Below are 19,082 nucleotides of genomic sequence, written 5' to 3' on the forward strand. Positions count from 1 at the left end.
GAGGCCGCCGGGAGGGGGAGGGAGGGAGGGGAGGGGGGTCAACCGGCAGACCGCCGTGTTGCCTTCATGGGCTCCCCGGAAACTGCATTATCACCAGCATCATAGTGAAACTGTACAAAGCTTTTCTCAAATCTTGTTAAACAAAACGAAATAAAAACCTGAAGAGGTGCATTGTGGGACTTCCTGAAGGAATGACGCTGAACGGAAATCTGCACAGATCGTCCTCCACCAGCAGGGCGAGGAGTGCTTTCTAAACAGTCACACACCTGAGCTGCAGCTCTTCTATCAAAGGTGGTGAACAAATAACGTGTATTATTATTATTATTATTATTATTATTATTATTATTATTATTATTATTATAAGCTGCATCCATTATCTTTCTGCGATGTCATCCTTCCCAATTATCTAAAGAAAAATAAATCAGAAAAAAAAACCAAAACATCACATAACATACTAAGAAATTCTGGGCTATATGAAGTTACTTTACATGTTTTACAAGCTATTTTTAATGGATAATTCATAAGTTCCCAGAAAGGGATCATGTCACTGTTATTTCTTTGCTATGTTTTTACATTCTAAATTGATAATTATCCTCCTTAAGAAATACTTTTTAAATCAGGGTAAAGTAGTGGCATCCTCAGGGTACAAATTATTGGAATTGTGGACAAGATTTACATCCTTGTGTGTGAAAAGAAAAGTGCTGCTGTAAACTCTTTGAGCTGAGATTATAGCAACACGATTGTTATTTTACACCTGAACTTTTTCAGGCAGAAAATAAAAGCTTTTCAGTTATCTGTGACGATTTAAAATTTATTTCAGGGCTTTTCAACTAACACAAGTTGACATTAAAATGGGAATAGGAACTTGAAACAGGGAGTGCTTCATCTTTCTGACTCCACCGTAGTGTTGATTGAACACAGTGACTCTCAGCTCTCCTCTTTAACTGACTCCTCTTGTTTTATATCAGTTTCCTGCTGAGCCACTGTTACTCCTTCAGTGTCTCAGTGTTTCAGACGGCACCTGAACTCATCAGCAGACCAGATTGAACCAGAAGAGAAACGAATGCAGAGCAGCTGCTGATGTCCAGGAGTCTGACGTCACACATTCAAACTGCAGGGCGGCCTCAGAGGTGACTTCCTATTGGCTGAAGGGACAGGAAGCGTTCCAGTTGCCTTCATCACAACTTCATCAATGAAAACTATAAAAAAAAAAAAGAACAACATGCTGCCACAGTGGCTGATAGTCTGTAAAATCTGTTAGAATACATTTGATGTCTCTTATTAATATTAACTACCTGTTACAGTGCAGTTCATTCACGCTGTGTGGTAATTTGCAATCTTTTATTTACTTGTTTACCTGATTTAAATTATATCTCAAATATAACAAACACCTCTTGAGGTTTATATCCCTGCAGCTCGTTGTGAGATCTTCAGATGAATGGAGTTTAGATTTTGCTCACAGCAACGAGTCAACTTCAGAAGTCAACATCAACACTTCTTTTAACTGTCCATCTCCCTGTTAGTCTGAATAATCAGAGCCGCCTGTCAGCAGCTTTCAGCGAGACGACTTCTGAGTCTCTGACAGACAGCAGTTCAAAGAGAAGGTGCTTCATGGATCATCTGCAGAAACGGTTTCTAGAAATGTTGGCAAATAAAAGCAAAACTGTGCAGAGCTGCACTCCAGCAGATGAAACAGAGTTTGAGATGAACCGTCCCTTTAAGACATCTGAATTGAATTTGTTCTCCAGAACAGTAATATGACTCCTGCATGTCTGCAGCATGGAGCGCCTCCTTCCTCTTCTGTGGATGAAGGTCACGTCAGGTCCAGACACACAGAAGTTTATCAGCAGCCTGGTTTCTTACATTTAGTTTTAAAATAACTTTTTATTTTAGAAATTTTATTCTGAGATTTGGTTTTGATTTTTGTTGTTGTTTGTTTGTTTTGGAAAAATATTCAGCTGTGAATATTTATAATGGCAAACATTATTGTGCAAAAAGGACATCATTGATTCTAAGTCATGTTTGGGGTTTTAAAGGTTTGAAACTGAAACAACTCGTGATATTTTATTAACAGACAAGAGTTCCTTTCTTTTTGGGTCAAATCTATTTTTTTCTTTAGTTACAGTTTATGAGCACAAATGAACCACTGAGAAGAACTTGGGAAATGTCCAGGAAACAAAAAGGAGAAAAGAAAAAGAGATGGAAAGAAAATCCTCCTGAAAAGTGATCTTTGTGGCTGATCTGAAGGATCACCTGCAGGTATCTGAACCACCTGAATCCTGATGAAGACTCAGTCTCACCAGACTCACAAATGTCATGCAGTCATAACTTTCTATGATTTAAGACCCCTTTAAAGTGGATCATATCATTTACACACACACACACACTCACACACACACACACACACATACACACACACACACACACACACACACACACACACACACACACACACACACACACACTCACACACACACACACACACATACACACACACACACTCACACACACACACACACACACACACACACACACACACACACACACACACACACACACACACACACGTCCACTGCTCCCAGAGAGTTTCAGGCTCTTTGTTGGAAACAGATTACAGACTGTAGATCAGCTCGTGTTGGAGAACAGAGAACAAAACGAGACAAAACAACAAGTGAATCTTTTCTACCCTGAACGATGTTTTCAGAAAGTGTTTTCAGAGGTGAAGTTTGTCTGTAATGAACTTTCTCATGTTTTTTGAACGGTTTATTTATTTTCAGTCTCTTTGTTTGAAACCTGCTTTTTGAACTCTGCTGCTTCTCAGGTGCATTTCACTTGTGGACAATTTCTGTCTTCACTCTTTTAACAATGAAAATAACCTGATTTTAAATGACCAGATAAATCAGTGCGCTGTTTCGTGAAATGTCATCTTTAAATAGAGATGATGATTTGGTTTTTGTTCAACAGTGAGTCTGAGCCACAGAAGTGTCTTTAAAGCATCAAGAGAAAATTAGTTGTATACATTTTTTTTTTATCTTTGCTGAAATTATGAGACGTTTCATTTTTTAGTCATGTGATTCAGTGTTTCAGGAATAATTAGGTAAGAAGCCGTAAAAAAAATTCCACTTGTGCAGAACCCAGTGAATATTCACATGATGATGAGCAGCTGTGGTTGATGTGAGAAACTGTGTTCACTTATTTAGATTCACTTCAATAAAACCAAGGCAGGAAGTCATTCAGTCCCTCCAGGAAATCTTACAATGACAATAATTAACACATATTCAAGCAAACTCAGCAATATTTGCAGCAGTTTTGCAAAATTTCTGCAATTTTTCTGCAGAAATGTGGTGAACAGAAGCTCTGCTGAAGGTTTTACAGCATAAAGTAAGACTTTCAAAATAAAACCGACTCCATTACCAAATATACCTGTTCATTTCCAATCATTAGGCTCCGCCCCCTCTCCTCTCACCATCAAAACAAGCTGCTGCTAGTTCACCACAACAACAGGAAGTGACGAGGTTTGTGGGAAATGTGGTCTAATTAAAATGAGGAACATGTTCAATGAGTTTTGTCCACTTCCAGCTGGAAGAGACTGAACTTAGTTTTAGTGTTGAATGTGATTTAAAGCCTGTAAAGCTCTTATTCTGAAGGCAGATGTGTTCTTTGTTCGATATCCATCACAGACGCTCTGTTCTGGAAAGATTCCTCACTTGAGACTCTTTTTATCCCTTTGAGCCCCGTGATGCTTCTCTAAGTTCAACACAGGCAGAAAAACACGTTACAGGTGGAATATATCTGATGTGCAGCAGGATTATTATCACAGGAAGTCACCACTGATTATTATTTATCACTGAGTTCTTAAAAAAAAATTCTTGGCTTGTAATTTTTTCAAATTTCCGCAATTTTACCACAAAAAGCTTCACAAATTACATCATACTTTTTGAGAAAATCCGTCACAAAAGCAACAATTTTTGATGCAATAATCAGTGGAGGGACCGAGTCGTGTGAGTAAATCGATCAAACAATCAATGACACTGAAAGATGGGATCAATAACCATAGTTCAACGTAAAGGAGAACTTCAGGATGGTAAATATGTTTTCAGACAACAAGCTCCGCCCACTGTCCCACATCTGCACTACACCTTTATTTCAGAAACAGGAGAAACAACAGAGAACACATTTCATCACTTCCTGTGTGCAGCAGGGAGGCTGCTGGTTGGTCGCCATGTTTTTATTCTTCTAACTTCTCTTCATATCGTTTGATAATCAGAAAACGAGACTTCAGGAGACGACGTCCCGCCGGCCAGCAAACCTTTAAATATAATACAAGTGTGAACAGTCAGCGGTCTGCAGCGCCTCGCTGTCACTCACTGATGAAAATCACTCCAATATAAACGTTGTACCGTTTTGTGCAGAGCTGAAGATGAACACAGACGTGTGAACGAGGTCCAGACGGGACGAGGCTGTCAGAACCAGGACTGACGTTTCATCTCAGGATTATTAAATGTTATCAGCACCTTTGTTTCAGCCTCCATCCTCAGCTTTTACACGTTTTTAATTTGCACATGAAAAAAGTGGAAAAAAATTAAAGAAAAATAAAGCTGAAAGATTACAAAATATGTTTTTTATGTTTGGAAAAACTGATTCATCATTAAAATGTCTGACTCAGCCGATGAATCCTAACATACGTGACAAACACTAACTTCAGATTAAAATCCCGACGTGTCGGCCCTCCTTCTGCTGCGACGGATTAACGGCACAGAGTTAAACCTTCTAGCTGCTGACCTTTGACCTGTGTGGATTTCATCTGCATTACTAGTCACAAGCGTTGGTGCAGACATTCATCTTCATCTTCATCTTCATCTTCCACCATGGTCAGGTCAATAAAAACACTGTTTAAGATGTGAACGTCAGCAGGTCTCCAACAACTCAACATCTTCTCGATGACATCACACAGAGGGTTGTGATGTCATCATCACCATGGGGTCAGGAACGATAAACTTTGGGCCTTAAAGTGTAATAATAATAATAATAATAATAATAATAATAATCCTGATGAATGTCAGTTTGATAGATGAATATAAATACAGACGGCAGTCGACACACACACACACACAGACACAGACACACACACACACACACACACACAGAGACACACACACACACACAGACACACAAACACACAAACACACACACACACACACAGAGACACACACACACACACACAGAGACACACACAGACACACACAGAGACACACACAGACACACAGACACACACACACGCACACACACACACACACACACACACACACACACAGAGACACACAGACACACACACACACACACACACACACACACACACACACAGACACACACACACACACACACAGACACACACAGACACACACACACACACACACACACACACACACACACACACACACACACACACACACAGACAGACACACACACACACACACACACACACAGAGACACACACACACACAAACACACACACACACACACACACACACAGAGACACACACACACACACACACACACACACACACAGACAGACACACACACAGTGTTAATATTGAAACACAGAAACCGTCTCCATCGTGTCAGGAACAGGAAGTAAAAAGGACGGAGACGTTTTCAGCAGCAGCTCCGACATCGTTCATTCTTTGTTTTTAATTTATGAACATTCACGTTGCTGCAAAAGGAAACGAACCAACGAGGATCTCCGATGGATCACGGTCTCGTCTCCGTTAACGTTTTAAATGGAACACCGTTCGGTTCCGCTCCGGTAGATCCGGCGGCCTCGGTTCCTCCGCGGCTCCTCAGCAGTAAACCGACCAGTAGATGAGGTTGAAGAAGATGTAGGAGCCGGGGAAGATCATCCGGGAGTACTTGTCGATGGCGTGCGTATTCTGGATGATGTTGAGCGCCCGCAGGCTCTTCTTCTTCTTGGTGGCGGTGGACTCGCTGCTCACCGACAGGTGGACCACCATGTGCTCGGGCTTCTCCGGCACCTCGTGCATCTCCTCCGGCTCCTCCTCGGGCGCCACGGGCTCCTCGGTGTAGCCGGCCAGGCTGTTGGTGTCCGCCTCGCTGTAGGTGCCGTCCAGCATGGCCATGGTTCGGGTCTGGGAGATGCCGCAGGTGCAGGGCAGCGACTGGCAGGAAGAAGGACAAAGATCAGGAATGAAGCATCTGAAGGTGAACATCTGTGACTGTCCGCTCACAGAAACACTGGAAACAGCTGCAGAGGTTTTCTCCCTCGTGGAGCTGTGGTGCCACTGATGTGGATAATCTACCCGCTGTAGAGGATTATTACTTAAACTGTGGTGAATTAGTGGAGCATTAATCTGACACCATTCCCTGTTGACCAGTAGTCTGGCGTTGCCAACTTCACGGTGTGAATATGTGGGTCAGGCGACTCTCCATCTTACTGGGCGTCGACCTCGGGTCAGCAGCGTGACGAGGGGCTGAGTGTTGAATGTGTAAAAATGTTAAGGCTTCGCTCGTCACCGTCACCAGCCGTCCAATCACAGTGCAGGAGGGCGGGACTAAAACTAAGCTGTGGGCAACCAGTGCTCAAAGGGTTCCCAGAGGACGAATCACTTTGAAAGCAGTCGGTCCAAAACCTTTCACAGTTATCGCTGATATTTTGCCTTCAAATGGAACTCGTGAGCTCGTAGTTACAACACAGGAAGTCGTGTGCACCGTATGATCGGCGTTCAAGTGGTTAAGTGGTAAAAACACTGTTGCCAGGCAACAGCACCACGGCGGCCGCTCGAAGCCACAGAGGCTAACAGTTTATTAAACTAACAGGAAACGGAGACACAGAAGGAAAAGAAGATCAATGTGTTCCTCAGATGTAGAATATTATCTAAGTTATGAAGACAAACTCTACGTGACTAAAACCACAACATATCAGACATGAGCCTCCGTGACCTCTGACCTTTCTGGAAACGTCAGCAAACACTTCACAACTGGTGAACTGGAGGCTGATGGAAGATTTAGAGTTGTGACGCGGTGACGACCACCAGAGGGCGCCGTTCATACGACCCTCCTCTGGACGCGTGAACACGACGTTTGAACGCAGCATCAGCCGTCAGCATGCAGTTAAATTGAGTTTAGTCAGAATCCATAAACTGTTCTGTTCATTTAATGACATTTAGTTTCTTACTTTAAGAAAAATATAATGAATTTAGTTCATCAATTAAACTAGAATCAATATTAAAGAAGTGAAAATCAGTGCAACCTTCATTAGTGGGATATTTTTAATTTTAGTCCTTAAATTCTGTTTTAATATCTTGTAGTCTGCTTCTGTGATTGATGAAGGATTTGATCAGTGAGATTTCCTTCTGTTCACCTTCAACTTTAAAACACTTCAAAGATCCTGTTGGATTCATGTCTTTTTCTTCCTTTCTAAAGCTGTGTGCTTGTTGCATGTGTTCCTGTCCTGTCAGGATGTCGGAGACATGGACTCATCCTCTCTGACTTACAGAGCTGTCTGTAAATGACACCTTCCCTCCACCTGTTGTAACGTCCTCCCGCTGACACACACATCTCAGATAATCCTCGTTCAGAGCCACAAGCATTCACTCGTCTGGTTTTCCAAAGCCAGGCTGCATCAGTAGTGATTTGTTTTCTTGAGGAGAACCACTGCTCCTTTTCTAGTGCTGTTTTTTTTTCTCTTTCAGGCGACTGCTCATGAGTGAATCACGCTGAATCAGACCAACCAGACCACAACTGAAGCATCTGGCCTCTTCAATTAGCCTTAATAGGAAACCGGTGGTCGCGCTCTCCTGCATTGTGGCTGTACTTCGGGTTCATATTTTCATTGTAGTCTCTTTAATCTGTGTGATTTTAACCTGGATGTGAGATCTAATACTGAACACTTCAACTTCAGAGCGCAGTGCCAGGGACCCTTTTCCTTTGTTTGCACCAAGTTGCAGTTTTCATGACTCAACGTGAACCCGGCTGCACCGACGTGGGCGTGACAGGGAGATGCACCTGTTCAGGGTGATTCTGGTGTCAGTTCTCAGGTGAAACTGTGTCTCCACCAGCAGAAACCAGGACTGAGTGCAGCAGGACGATGTTCATGGCTTCAGTGAGCAGAATACCACTAAAGACTTGTCTGTGTTTACTGCTCACATGTGGGTTAAATGCAGGTTAAACTCCTGTAAGAACATCCCGGTGTATAAAATGATTCTTCCTCTGTATGCTGTCTGAGCTCCTGTTCAACAAATTCATTTCAATAAGTCAAAGTAGAGTTTTCAGCTCCACAGCTGGGATGTCTGTGTCCTCAGCTCACACCAGGCGTGTCTAATCTCCATCACTACAGACAAACACCGTCCAGGCGTTTTTAGATCATCGTCAGAGCTGCAGAGATGATGAAGGAGCCCGAGGAAGAGAGAAATCAGAGGGAGCGGCAGACGGTAAAATAAACAGCAACAAAGCAGGGTGCTGATATTTCTTGTTATCAGTAAATCCGGTGTGACGAGCCGAACTGACAGACAACCGAGAAAATCCAGATTTTATGGCCCACTGCTACGACAGTCTGAATGCACTGCTGGACGGGCTTCAAACTTTTAGAAGAACACTGAAAATATTTCAATTAAATCCAGTGAAGTGACCGACATGATGTTGGTGTCCCGACCCGTCGGCCTGCTGATTTCCTTCCTACTGGAGTTTCACTCTAACAGAAGGACACAGTTGTTGGGGACTATTTTCAGGAGCGGATGAATCCATGTTTGGTGCTGTAGTATTTCTGACATCTTTACCAACACAACCCCGGGTGCAGCAGCCTGCCCGTCTCACTGCAGCCAGGTTCATGTGGATCTACGAAAATTGGAAATTGGTGCCAGCACGAAAAAAACCCAACCCTGAACCAAAATAGTGGAGCAGCTCGGCCTCAGCTGTAAAACAGAGCTCTGGACATGCTGCTGTGGTCGGTGTCCTTCACTGATGTCGCGAATTCGCTTTATTGAAGTATCCCACACAAAAGTTACTGGACAACATCTCCTCAGCGTTATCTCTGGAATTCCAAACCCACACATGCCAGAGGATGTGAACTCTGGGTAAACTCCCCTGGTCCTGTTTATCACCCTTTTACCTCATAAAGATGAAAACTTTCTGTCACAACGGACACTACCCACACCTTTCTGAGCTCTAAAAACTGTCTCTGGAGACGCTATCCACTCAACTGTGAACCAAAATGATACCTACTTAATCCTTTGTTGTCACAAACTCTCCCCCAGAAGTGACACTTCCCAGACCAGATGACCACAGCATTGACCATCCCAGAAGGACCACGTCTCCCCCTTTTGGTCAGATTTTCCAAGAACGAAGGACACATTATGGAAATGGATTCATAATTTCATAGACTGATATCCTGTCTATTATATTCTTATACTAACAGAGTGATGTTTATCAAAAGTTATGTTCCTAAAACTTTAGAGGTGAACATGGTTTAACCCCAGATCTCTGCCTCTGTCTCTCCTCCCTCTCCATTCTCTATCTGAGTAATCAGGTAAAACCTCCACCCTTTGACTTTCATTCACCGGACTTCTGATCGACATCATCTGGACCCACCGAGGCCCGCGGCCTTTCATCTCAAAGTAAAACTGTTCATTTATTCAGAGTAGCAAATTCAAATTTAGCATCAGGCTTAAATTTCATTTATTCAGTTCCGTCTCTTTTAGCCGGTAACGATTCCCTCTTTCACTTCACCATCAGTAATGAGAAGTAAATATGCATTCTCATTCATATAAACACATCTGTCATTTAATCATTTCTTGTGAGAAGTTATGTAATAAATCTTTTTAATGAGACCCAAACTGTGTCACAGCTTCTTTCTGAATATATCAAATAATTTGAGTTCCAATACGATAATTCATAACTTCAGATTATGATTGACTGATTTCATATTAATGTTGAATTCATATTTTGTCTAATATTGGACTGGTGCCCCTTCTAATAACGAGAGCAAATTTAATCCTCATGAAGTAAGTTGACATGACGCTACACTGATCATCTCTGGACACGCTGCTGCTTCCTCGTAAAGGAAAAGTCACGAGAGTGTTTAAAGCGCGACCTCCGTGAGCGGCCCGAGGCCTGGCTCCGCCTCCTCTCAGTGACATCATCACACGCAGCGAGAACCCACCTGAGACCGCGCCCGCTCCCTCCTCTTGCGCTCCCGCCGGTCCTGCACGGTGGACAGGTAGTTGACGGCAGCGTACTCCAGCACGGACAGGAAGACGAAGACGAAGCTGACCCACAGGTAGATGTCCACGGCCTTGATGTAGGACACGCGGGGCATGGAGGCGTTGACCCCGGTGATGATGGTGGACATGGTGAGGACGGTGGTGATGCCTGGACGGACACACACACACACACACACACACACACACACACACACAGTTAAAGTACAGTAGTGTGTTCTTCCTGTAACCAGAATAATTTAATCTGGGATCTTAATTATTATATTTTAGAACTATGTTATTGTCCCTTTAAGTAATCTTTTCCTTAATATACCATCTTTGTTCCTTCGTGCACAGAGACCGATAGAAGTGATCATCCATGTCTTCATAGAGGATCTTTGTTTTTCCGTCTGCAGGAGTTGTGAGCAGGAAAAGATGAATCAGATTCCGCTGAAGAAAAGTGAACAACTTTAAATTGGATGTTGAACGACGAGCCATTGAAGAGCTGCAGGTTCTCCAACAGATCCTTAGAACTTTGAACATTTGATATCCTGGTGAGTTTATTGAAGTTCAATGCTTTTCCTGTTGCATGTTAGCTTCTTCAGCAGGAAGACGATATTTAGAAGTAAGTTGTGTATTTTACTAAAACCAGTCAGGATAAATCTGAAGGGGAACAAACAACATCCCTGAAGATGTAATGATTGTAATTGAATACCTTGAGTTGTGTATGTTCACTGATTAGTTGTTATATTGTGTGTGATGTTTACAGCCGTGCGGGTTGCAGGTCCAGTTGAGTAAATTGAATTAGTAATGAACTGTTGTCCTGCACATGCGCAGAGGCTGGTTGGTTTAATAGCTTCTTCGTTGGAACCAGAGGTACCGTCCATCCATCTTCATCCATCTTCATCCATCTTCACCCATCTTCATCCATCTTCATCCATCTTCACCCATCTTCATCCATCTTCACCCATCTTCACCCATCTTCATCCATCTTCACCCATCTTCATCCATCTTCACCCATCTTCACCTATCTTCATCCATCTTCACCCATCTTCATCCATCTTCACCCATCTTCATCCATCTTCACCCATCTTCATCCATCTTCACCCATCTTCACCCATCTTCATCCATCTTCATCCATCTTCACCCATCTTCATCCATCTTCATCCATCTTCACCCATCTTCATCCATCTTCACCCATCTTCATCCATCTTCACCCATCTTCATCCATCTTCATCCATCTTCACCCATCTTCATCCATCTTCATCCATCTTCACCCATCTTCATCCATCTTACCGTCTACCTTCACCTGAGAGAATCTTCATCTCAGCTGGACATCACAGTTCACCTGGAGTCCATTTCGCTGGACATTGTTGTGCACGGAGGGGGGGGGGGGGGGGTAGGACATCTGAGAACTCAACTCTTTCTTTTATACCTTTTTTTTTCAATTTCATGTATTCCTGAGCTCTCAGAGGTGTTTGATTTTCATATTACCTGCTTGGACACTTTTTGATGTGTGGAATTGTCAACTTGTTGTAGTATCGTTGTTCTATTGTGTTCTAATTAAACCTGTTGTTGTAAGTGTAGTTCAGGTGGATATTTCTTGTCTGTGCAGCAGTCAGACGAGCGATAGATTAACCGGTCTCCTCATCGAACCTGGATGAGGTTTGATAATTCCCCTCTTGGGGGTTACGTTCCCATCAGAGGAGAGACAGACCGGATGAGCTGCAGACGTGGAGTCAGCTGATCGGCTGGATGAAGCAACGGGAGGTGAAAGTAATACGCCGACTATACAACGTGATGCAACTCAGTCCAACACTCCTGCAACTCCTGAGCAGGAGGCTGCAGTCATCTGAGGAGGAGAAAGTAACTCCAACGGCTCCTTCACATCTGCTGGGAGGGAGATGAGGTTCAAAGAGATGATGCTGCTGTTCAAACAGGAAGTGTCTCTTCTCACAAATACACAGCACACTTTTTAAAGTGTTGATTTGTTTTCAACAGACAACCATCAGTGATGTCATCAACCATCAGTGATGTCATCATCCATCAGTGATGTCATCGTTGATTTGTGAACGTTATGAATCCTCCAGTTCAGATTCTGTCCGTCACCATCTTGTTAGTTCGGAGCGGTTTGGAGCAGGAAGTGACCATATTTGGACGAGCTGGGGGAGGAGCCAGCGGTGGATCTGACCAATCTGATCGGAAACCTGACGATACTACGTCCCGCCCACCGATAGCTGTAACCTGACTGCACCACAGACCTGTCAATCAAACAGACACGCCCCCCAAAAACGGAGGTAATGGAGTGATGGAGTGATGGAGGTGATGGAGTGATGGTGTGATGGAGTGATGGAGTGATGGTGTGATGGAGTGATGGTGTGATGGAGGTGATGGAGTGATGGAGTGATGGAGGTGATGGAGTGATGGAGGTGATGGAGTGATGGAGGTGATGGAGTGATGGTGTGATGGAGGTGATGGAGTGATGTGAGTCCGTCTCTTCTCACCCAGAGAGACTCTGGCTGGAACGGCCCGGCGGTCGATCCAGAAGGACACCCAGGAGAGCATCACCATGAGGGTGGCGGGGAAGTAGGTCTGCAGCAGGAAGAAGAAGATGTGGCGCCGCAGAGTGAAGTTGATGTAGAGACGGTTGTACCAGCCTGAGAACACGGAGACAAACCTGCAGTCAAATCTGACCTCTGACCTCTGACATCAAACGACAAAGATAAAACCTTCTGGTTGCACCTCTGAGAACCTGTCATGTGGGCGGGTCTCTTCAGTGGTGCGCACCCATTGGCTAATGAGTTTTTGAGTGACAGCTCAGTCTGGCTGCAGACCTCCACACCTCTGTTGTTTTCAGTTACCACACATTATTGAGTCCCAGGATGTGACAGTTGGTTTTGTGATTGTTACAATCAAAAATGTTTCATTCTGCAGTGAATTTTTTCAAAAATGTTGATTAGTTTGTGAAGTTTTAAGTGATTTAAAAAAAAAAAATTAAAAAAAATTAAAAAAAAAATTTGCAGAAATTACAAGAAATTGCAAATTTAACAAGACAAATTAGATTTTTGTGACCAATGTGACCAACTTTCTGATAAAGAATATATGTAAAGAATTCCTGTGATAATAATCCTGCAGCACATTAACAGCAATATTTGACTTGTAATCTTTTTTATTTCTGTTATGATCATGAAAGATAAACTTTTCAACCATATTTAATTGCAGTAACTGCAGTGATTCTGTCTCTGCAGCCCTCCCACTCATCTTCCACCTGCTTTCACCTCCTCTGAGCTCCATCTGCCCTCTGATTTAATATTTGTATAATTTTCGTTCCATCCTTGCAGGATTGTAGAAACGCACCTGCAGACTCTTTAAGAATATATTTTAAATACATATTTTTCATGTTTACTCATCACACAGCGAGCTGCTGACAGCTCCAAATACAGAATCAAATACAGAATTATGGCGGCGCTGCAGCAGGAAGCTCTGGGACATTCATGGTTTTTACTCTGATCAATGTGTTTGATATTAATGTGGATTAGCGACTGTTTATTTACAAACCTGCAGAGAATCAGAGATCGTTAAAATGTTTTTGCCACACAGCTGAACACAGACGACGGGCCGAAATTATTCTGATATTATTCTGATATTATTCTGATATTATTCTGATATTATTCTCATATTATTCTGATATTATTTTCATATTATTTTCATATTATTCTCATATTATTCTCATATTATTCTGATATTATTCTGATATTATTCTGATATTATTCTCATATTATTTTCATATTATTCTCATATTATTCTCATATTATTCTGATACTCTCATATTATTCTGATATTATTCTGATATTATTCTGATATTATTCTCATATTATTCTGATATTATTCTGATATTATTCTCATATTATTCTGATATTATTCTGATATTATTCTGATATTATTCTCATATTATTCTGATATTATTCTCATATTATTCTCATATTATTCTGATATTATTTTCATATTATTTTCATATTATTCTGATATTATTCTCATATTATTCTGATATTATTCTCATATTATTCTGATATTATTCTCATATTATTCTGATATTATTCTCATATTATTCTCATATTATTCTGATATTATTCTCATATTATTCTGATATTATTCTCATATTATTCTCATATTATTCTGATATTATTCTCATATTATTCTGATATTATTCTCATATTATTCTGATATTATTCTCATATTATTCTCATATTATTCTGATATTATTCTCATATTATTCTGATATTATTCTCATATTATTCTCATATTATTCTCATATTATTCTCATATTATTCTGATATTATTCTCATATTATTCTGATATTATTCTCATATTATTCTCATATTATTCTCATATTATTCTGATATTATTCTCATATTATTCTGATATTATTCTCATATTATTCTCATATTATTCTCATATTATTCTGATATTATTCTCATATTATTCTCATATTTTCCTACCGAACCAGAACTAAACTAATAACACATTTATTTGTGCCTTTAAACATCATTATAAACAACTGTGGAGAAACAAATCTCTTTTATGATGTCATGATGTCATGATGCTGTACTCTCACTGTCCAATTAAAACCCAGATGTGACAGGATGGTAGATGTGATGGAGGTCAGACGACCTGTCAGTCGACCTGTCAGTCGACCCGTCAGTCGACCTGTCAGTCAGCTGCTCTCTGAGAGGACGGTATTCAGACTGAAGTTTCCTGTTTTACACTGAGGACGAGCTGTTTCCTTCTCAAACAGGTTTTCAAGTCTTTAAATGCAAAACCAACTTTCTCAAGTTAAATTCCTTCTTTGTTTTCAGCTTGTGTGTGTGTAGTGTGTGTAGTGTGTGTAGTGTGTGTAGTGTGTGTAGTGTGTGTGTGTGTAGTGTGTGTAGTGTGTGTGTGTGTGTAGTGTGTGTGTGTGTGTGTGTGTGTGTGTGTGTGTGTAGTGTGTGTGTAGTGTGTGTAGTGTGTGTAGTGTGTGTGTGTGTGTGTAGTGTGTGTGTGTGTGTGTAGTGTGTGTAGTGTGTGTGTGTGTAGTGTGTGTAGTGTGTGTGTGTGTAGTGTGTGTAGTGTGTGTGTGTAGTGTGTGTGTGTGTGTGTGTGTGTGTGTGGTGTGTGTGTGTAGTGTGTGTAGTGTGTGTGTGTGTGTGTGTGTGTGTGTGTGTAGTGTGTGTGTAGTGTGTGTGTGTGTAGTGTGTGTGTGTAGTGTGTGTAGTGTGTGTGTGTGTGTAGTGTGTGTAGTGTGTGTGTGTGTAGTGTGTGTGTGTGTGTGTAGTGTGTGTGTGTGTGTGTGTGTGTAGTGTGTGTGTAGCGTGTGTAGTGTGTGTATTGTGTGTGTGTAGTGTGTGTAGTGTGTGTGTGTAGTGTGTGTGTGTAGTGTGTGTGTGTGTGTGTAGTGTGTGTAGTGTGTGTGTGTGTGTAGTGTGTGTAGTGTGTGTGTGTGTGTGTGTGTGTGTGTGTAGTGTGTGTGTGTAGTGTGTGTGTAGTGTGTGTAGTGTGTGTGTGTGTGTAGTGTGTGTGTGTGTGTGTGTAGCGTGTGTAGTAGTGTGTAGTAGTGTGTGTGTAGTGTAGTAGTGTGTGTGTAGTGTAGTAGTGTGTGTAGTGTAGTAGTGTGTGTAGTGTGTGTAGTAGTGTGTGTAGTGTAGTAGTGTGTGTAGTGTGTGTAGTAGTGTGTGTAGTGTGTGTGTGTAGTGTAGTAGTGTGTGTGTAGTGTAGTAGTGTGTGTAGTAGTGTGTGTGTAGTGTAGTAGTGTGTGTAGTGTAGTCGTGTGTGTAGTAGTGTGTGTGTAGTGTAGTAGTGTGTGTAGTGTAGTAGTGTGTGTGTAGTAGTGTAGTAGTGTGTGTAGTAGTGTGTGTGTGTGTGTGTAGTGTGTGTGTGTGTGTGTGTGTGTAGCGTGTGTAGTAGTGTGTAGTAGTGTGTGTGTAGTGTAGTAGTGTGTGTGTAGTGTAGTAGTGTGTGTAGTGTAGTAGTGTGTGTAGTGTGTGTAGTAGTGTGTGTAGTGTGTGTGTAGTGTAGTCGTGTGTGTAGTAGTGTGTGTGTAGTGTAGTAGTGTGTGTGTAGTAGTGTGTGTGTAGTAGTGTAGTAGTGTGTGTAGTAGTGTGTGTGTAGTGTAGTAGTGTGTGTAGTAGTGTGTGTAGTAGTGTGTGTGTAGTGTAGTAGTGTGTGTAGTAGTGTGTGTAGTAGTGTGTGTGTAGTGTGTGTGTAGTGTAGTAATGTGTGTAGTAGTGTGTGTGTAGTGTAGTAGTGTGTGTAGTAGTGTGTGTGTAGTGTAGTAGTGTGTGTAGTGTAGTCGTGTGTGTAGTAGTGTGTGTGTAGTGTAGTAGTGTGTGTAGTAGTGTGTGTGTAGTGTAGTAGTGTGTGTGTAGTGTAGTAGTGTGTGTAGTAGTGTGTGTGTAGTGTAGTAGTGTGTGTGTAGTGTAGTAGTGTGTGTAGTAGTGTGTGTAGTAGTGTGTGTGTAGTGTGTGTGTAGTGTAGTAATGTGTGTAGTAGTGTGTGTGTAGTGTAGTAGTGTGTGTGTAGTGTAGTAGTGTGTGTAGTAGTGTGTGTAGTAGTGTGTGTAGTAGTGTGTGTAGTAGTGTGTGTGTAGTGTAGTAGTGTGTGTAGTAGTGTGTGTGTAGTGTAGTAGTGTGTGTAGTAGTGTGTGTGTAGTGTAGTAGTGTGTGTAGTAGTGTGTGTAGTAGTGTGTGTGTAGTGTGTGTGTAGTGTAGTAATGTGTGTAGTAGTGTGTGTGTAGTGTAGTAGTGTGTGTAGTAGTGTGTGTGTAGTGTAGTAGTGTGTGTAGTGTAGTCGTGTGTGTAGTAGTGTGTGTGTAGTGTAGTAGTGTGTGTAGTAGTGTGTGTGTAGTGTAGTAGTGTGTGTGTAGTGTAGTAGTGTGTGTAGTAGTGTGTGTGTAGTGTAGTAGTGTGTGTGTAGTGTAGTAGTGTGTGTAGTAGTGTGTGTAGTAGTGTAGTAGTGTGTGTGTAGTGTGTGTGTAGTGTAGTAATGTGTGTAGTAGTGTGTGTGTAGTGTAGTAGTGTGTGTGTAGTGTAGTAGTGTGTGTAGTAGTGTGTGTAGTAGTGTGTGTAGTAGTGTGTGTAGTAGTGTGTGTGTAGTGTAGTAGTGTGTGTAGTAGTGTGTGTGTAGTGTAGTAATGTGTGTAGTAGTGTGTGTGTAGTGTAGTAGTGTGTGTAGTAGTGTGTGTGTAGTGTAGTAGTGTGTGTAGTGTGTGTAGTAGTGTGTGTAGTAGTGTGTGTAGTAGTGTGTGTACCTGTGCTACTGTAGAAGGCCAGCCGAGACGTGGTGTGGAACTTCTGGATGAGGAACTGAGATAACGAGATCCGGTCGTCGGTGCTCAGAGACTCGTCGCCGCTCTTCCAGTAGAGCATCAGGTCCTCATCAGTGTACGCGTCTGGAAAACATCTCAGTCACTCAGATATCTTCAAAGAAAGACTTGAGGAACCCAGAAGGTTCAGATCTCCTCCCTCAGGTCACCTTGTGGCCCGGAGGGTTCCTGTTCCTGAGAGACATCCTGCAGGCTCGTTGATTTAGTTCAGACAGAAAATGAATTTCAATCTGATCATCTGACTCTGAACTACAGAAAATAACCAGAACATGTATTTCTCTGCTTTATTTAAATTTTTTGACACAAGTGGAAGTCTGTTGTTTTAAAGCATTTAATACAGTTAATGTGGTCAAATGTTTGTGTTTATTCAAATGGATCAATATCCGTTGTAATGAAGTGAAAAACAGCCTGTAAGCTGCGTTTGACGCCTGTCTGGGATCCAACAACATAAAACAGCTTTTTTGACGAGCTGACAGACGTCAACATGTCAAAATATCAAAGTGAGTGAAGCATCACATCCGAGTTTTAGAACATGTCTGACTTTCTCAAATCCTTCAACTTTCCAGACTTTCAGTGAGTTCTCAGGTGAACTTGTTGAGTCATTATTATAATCAGTAATTATCTGATATCTGAGTATTCCTGGGTTTCCGTATGTCGAGATGAATCACGGTAAAGACTGATCTTACCTGAATCAAACTTTAAAAGTTTTGTTCAAAATTAAAACTGAAGAACCAGCTAATGTCTCATAAAACACGCAGAGATCCGGTCCGGTTCTGGAACATCGTACACACTCTGATAACACACTTCATACAGCCCGGGAGGAAGCTGGTCATCAATCACAGATCAATTTGAATTTGCATAAACTATAAAGTGAAATGTTGATCATCTGTTTGAGAGTTTCTGGAGTTTTCACGATGAAAACAAGCCTGCAGGTAAATGTGTTTGATTCCATGAATCTGTCTGATGTGGATCTATACATCTATAGATCTATATAGGGTCATCAGATCTATAGATCCACATCAGACAGATCTATAGATCTATATAGCTCATGCTGGAAAAATTTCCGTTCCAGGGATATTATTTCTGTGTTAAAAACAAGTGTTTAAGACGATTCCTGTTTTTGTAGGAAAGCTGCAGCAGCTCTGATATTCAGTCACTAAAGTTCTGATGATCCACGGAAAATACGTCAGGTTGAAATAAACCAGAATTATCCTCTAATTCTGCTCCTCTTTGCAGTTCTTTGGTCTGTGATGATAACTGAGTGTTGTTCTGCTGCCTGCAGGCTTTAATTCATTTTACATTTTCATAAACATTTAATCAGGATTAACTGAAACTTTTACTTCCTGTTTTTATAAAGAGCATTTTAGTCTGATGTGTCCCTCCGTCCTCTGAACAGGGAGACAGGGTGTGTGTGTGTGTTTGTCTTTTATTTTAGTTCAAAAAAATAATACCAGATTTCATGTTTTTGATATTCAAGAATAAATCCTACAATTAAAACCATTCTTGTTATT

General features: G+C 41.6%; 1 protein-coding gene across 1 annotated transcript in view; it reads right to left on the reverse strand.

Moving 5' to 3' along the window:
* Nucleotides 1-5,750: 5,750 nt before the first annotated feature.
* Nucleotides 5,751-19,082, reverse strand: part of gabrr2a (gamma-aminobutyric acid type A receptor subunit rho2a) — a 37,357-nt gene continuing 24,025 nt past the window's right edge. Inside the window, 4 exon segments of the mRNA XM_069172466.1 lie at nt 5,751-6,176; nt 10,175-10,383; nt 12,716-12,868; nt 17,497-17,637. Of these exon segments, the coding sequence (XP_069028567.1) occupies nt 5,841-6,176; nt 10,175-10,383; nt 12,716-12,868; nt 17,497-17,637 (839 nt within the window). The 3' untranslated portion in view covers nt 5,751-5,840.

The sequence above is a fragment of the Embiotoca jacksoni genome, unplaced genomic scaffold, assembly GCF_022577435.1.
Source record: "Embiotoca jacksoni isolate LCO1_2020_lvr unplaced genomic scaffold, fEmbJac1.0.p SCAF_53, whole genome shotgun sequence".
In the NCBI taxonomy this organism is placed as follows: domain Eukaryota; kingdom Metazoa; phylum Chordata; class Actinopteri; family Embiotocidae; genus Embiotoca; species Embiotoca jacksoni.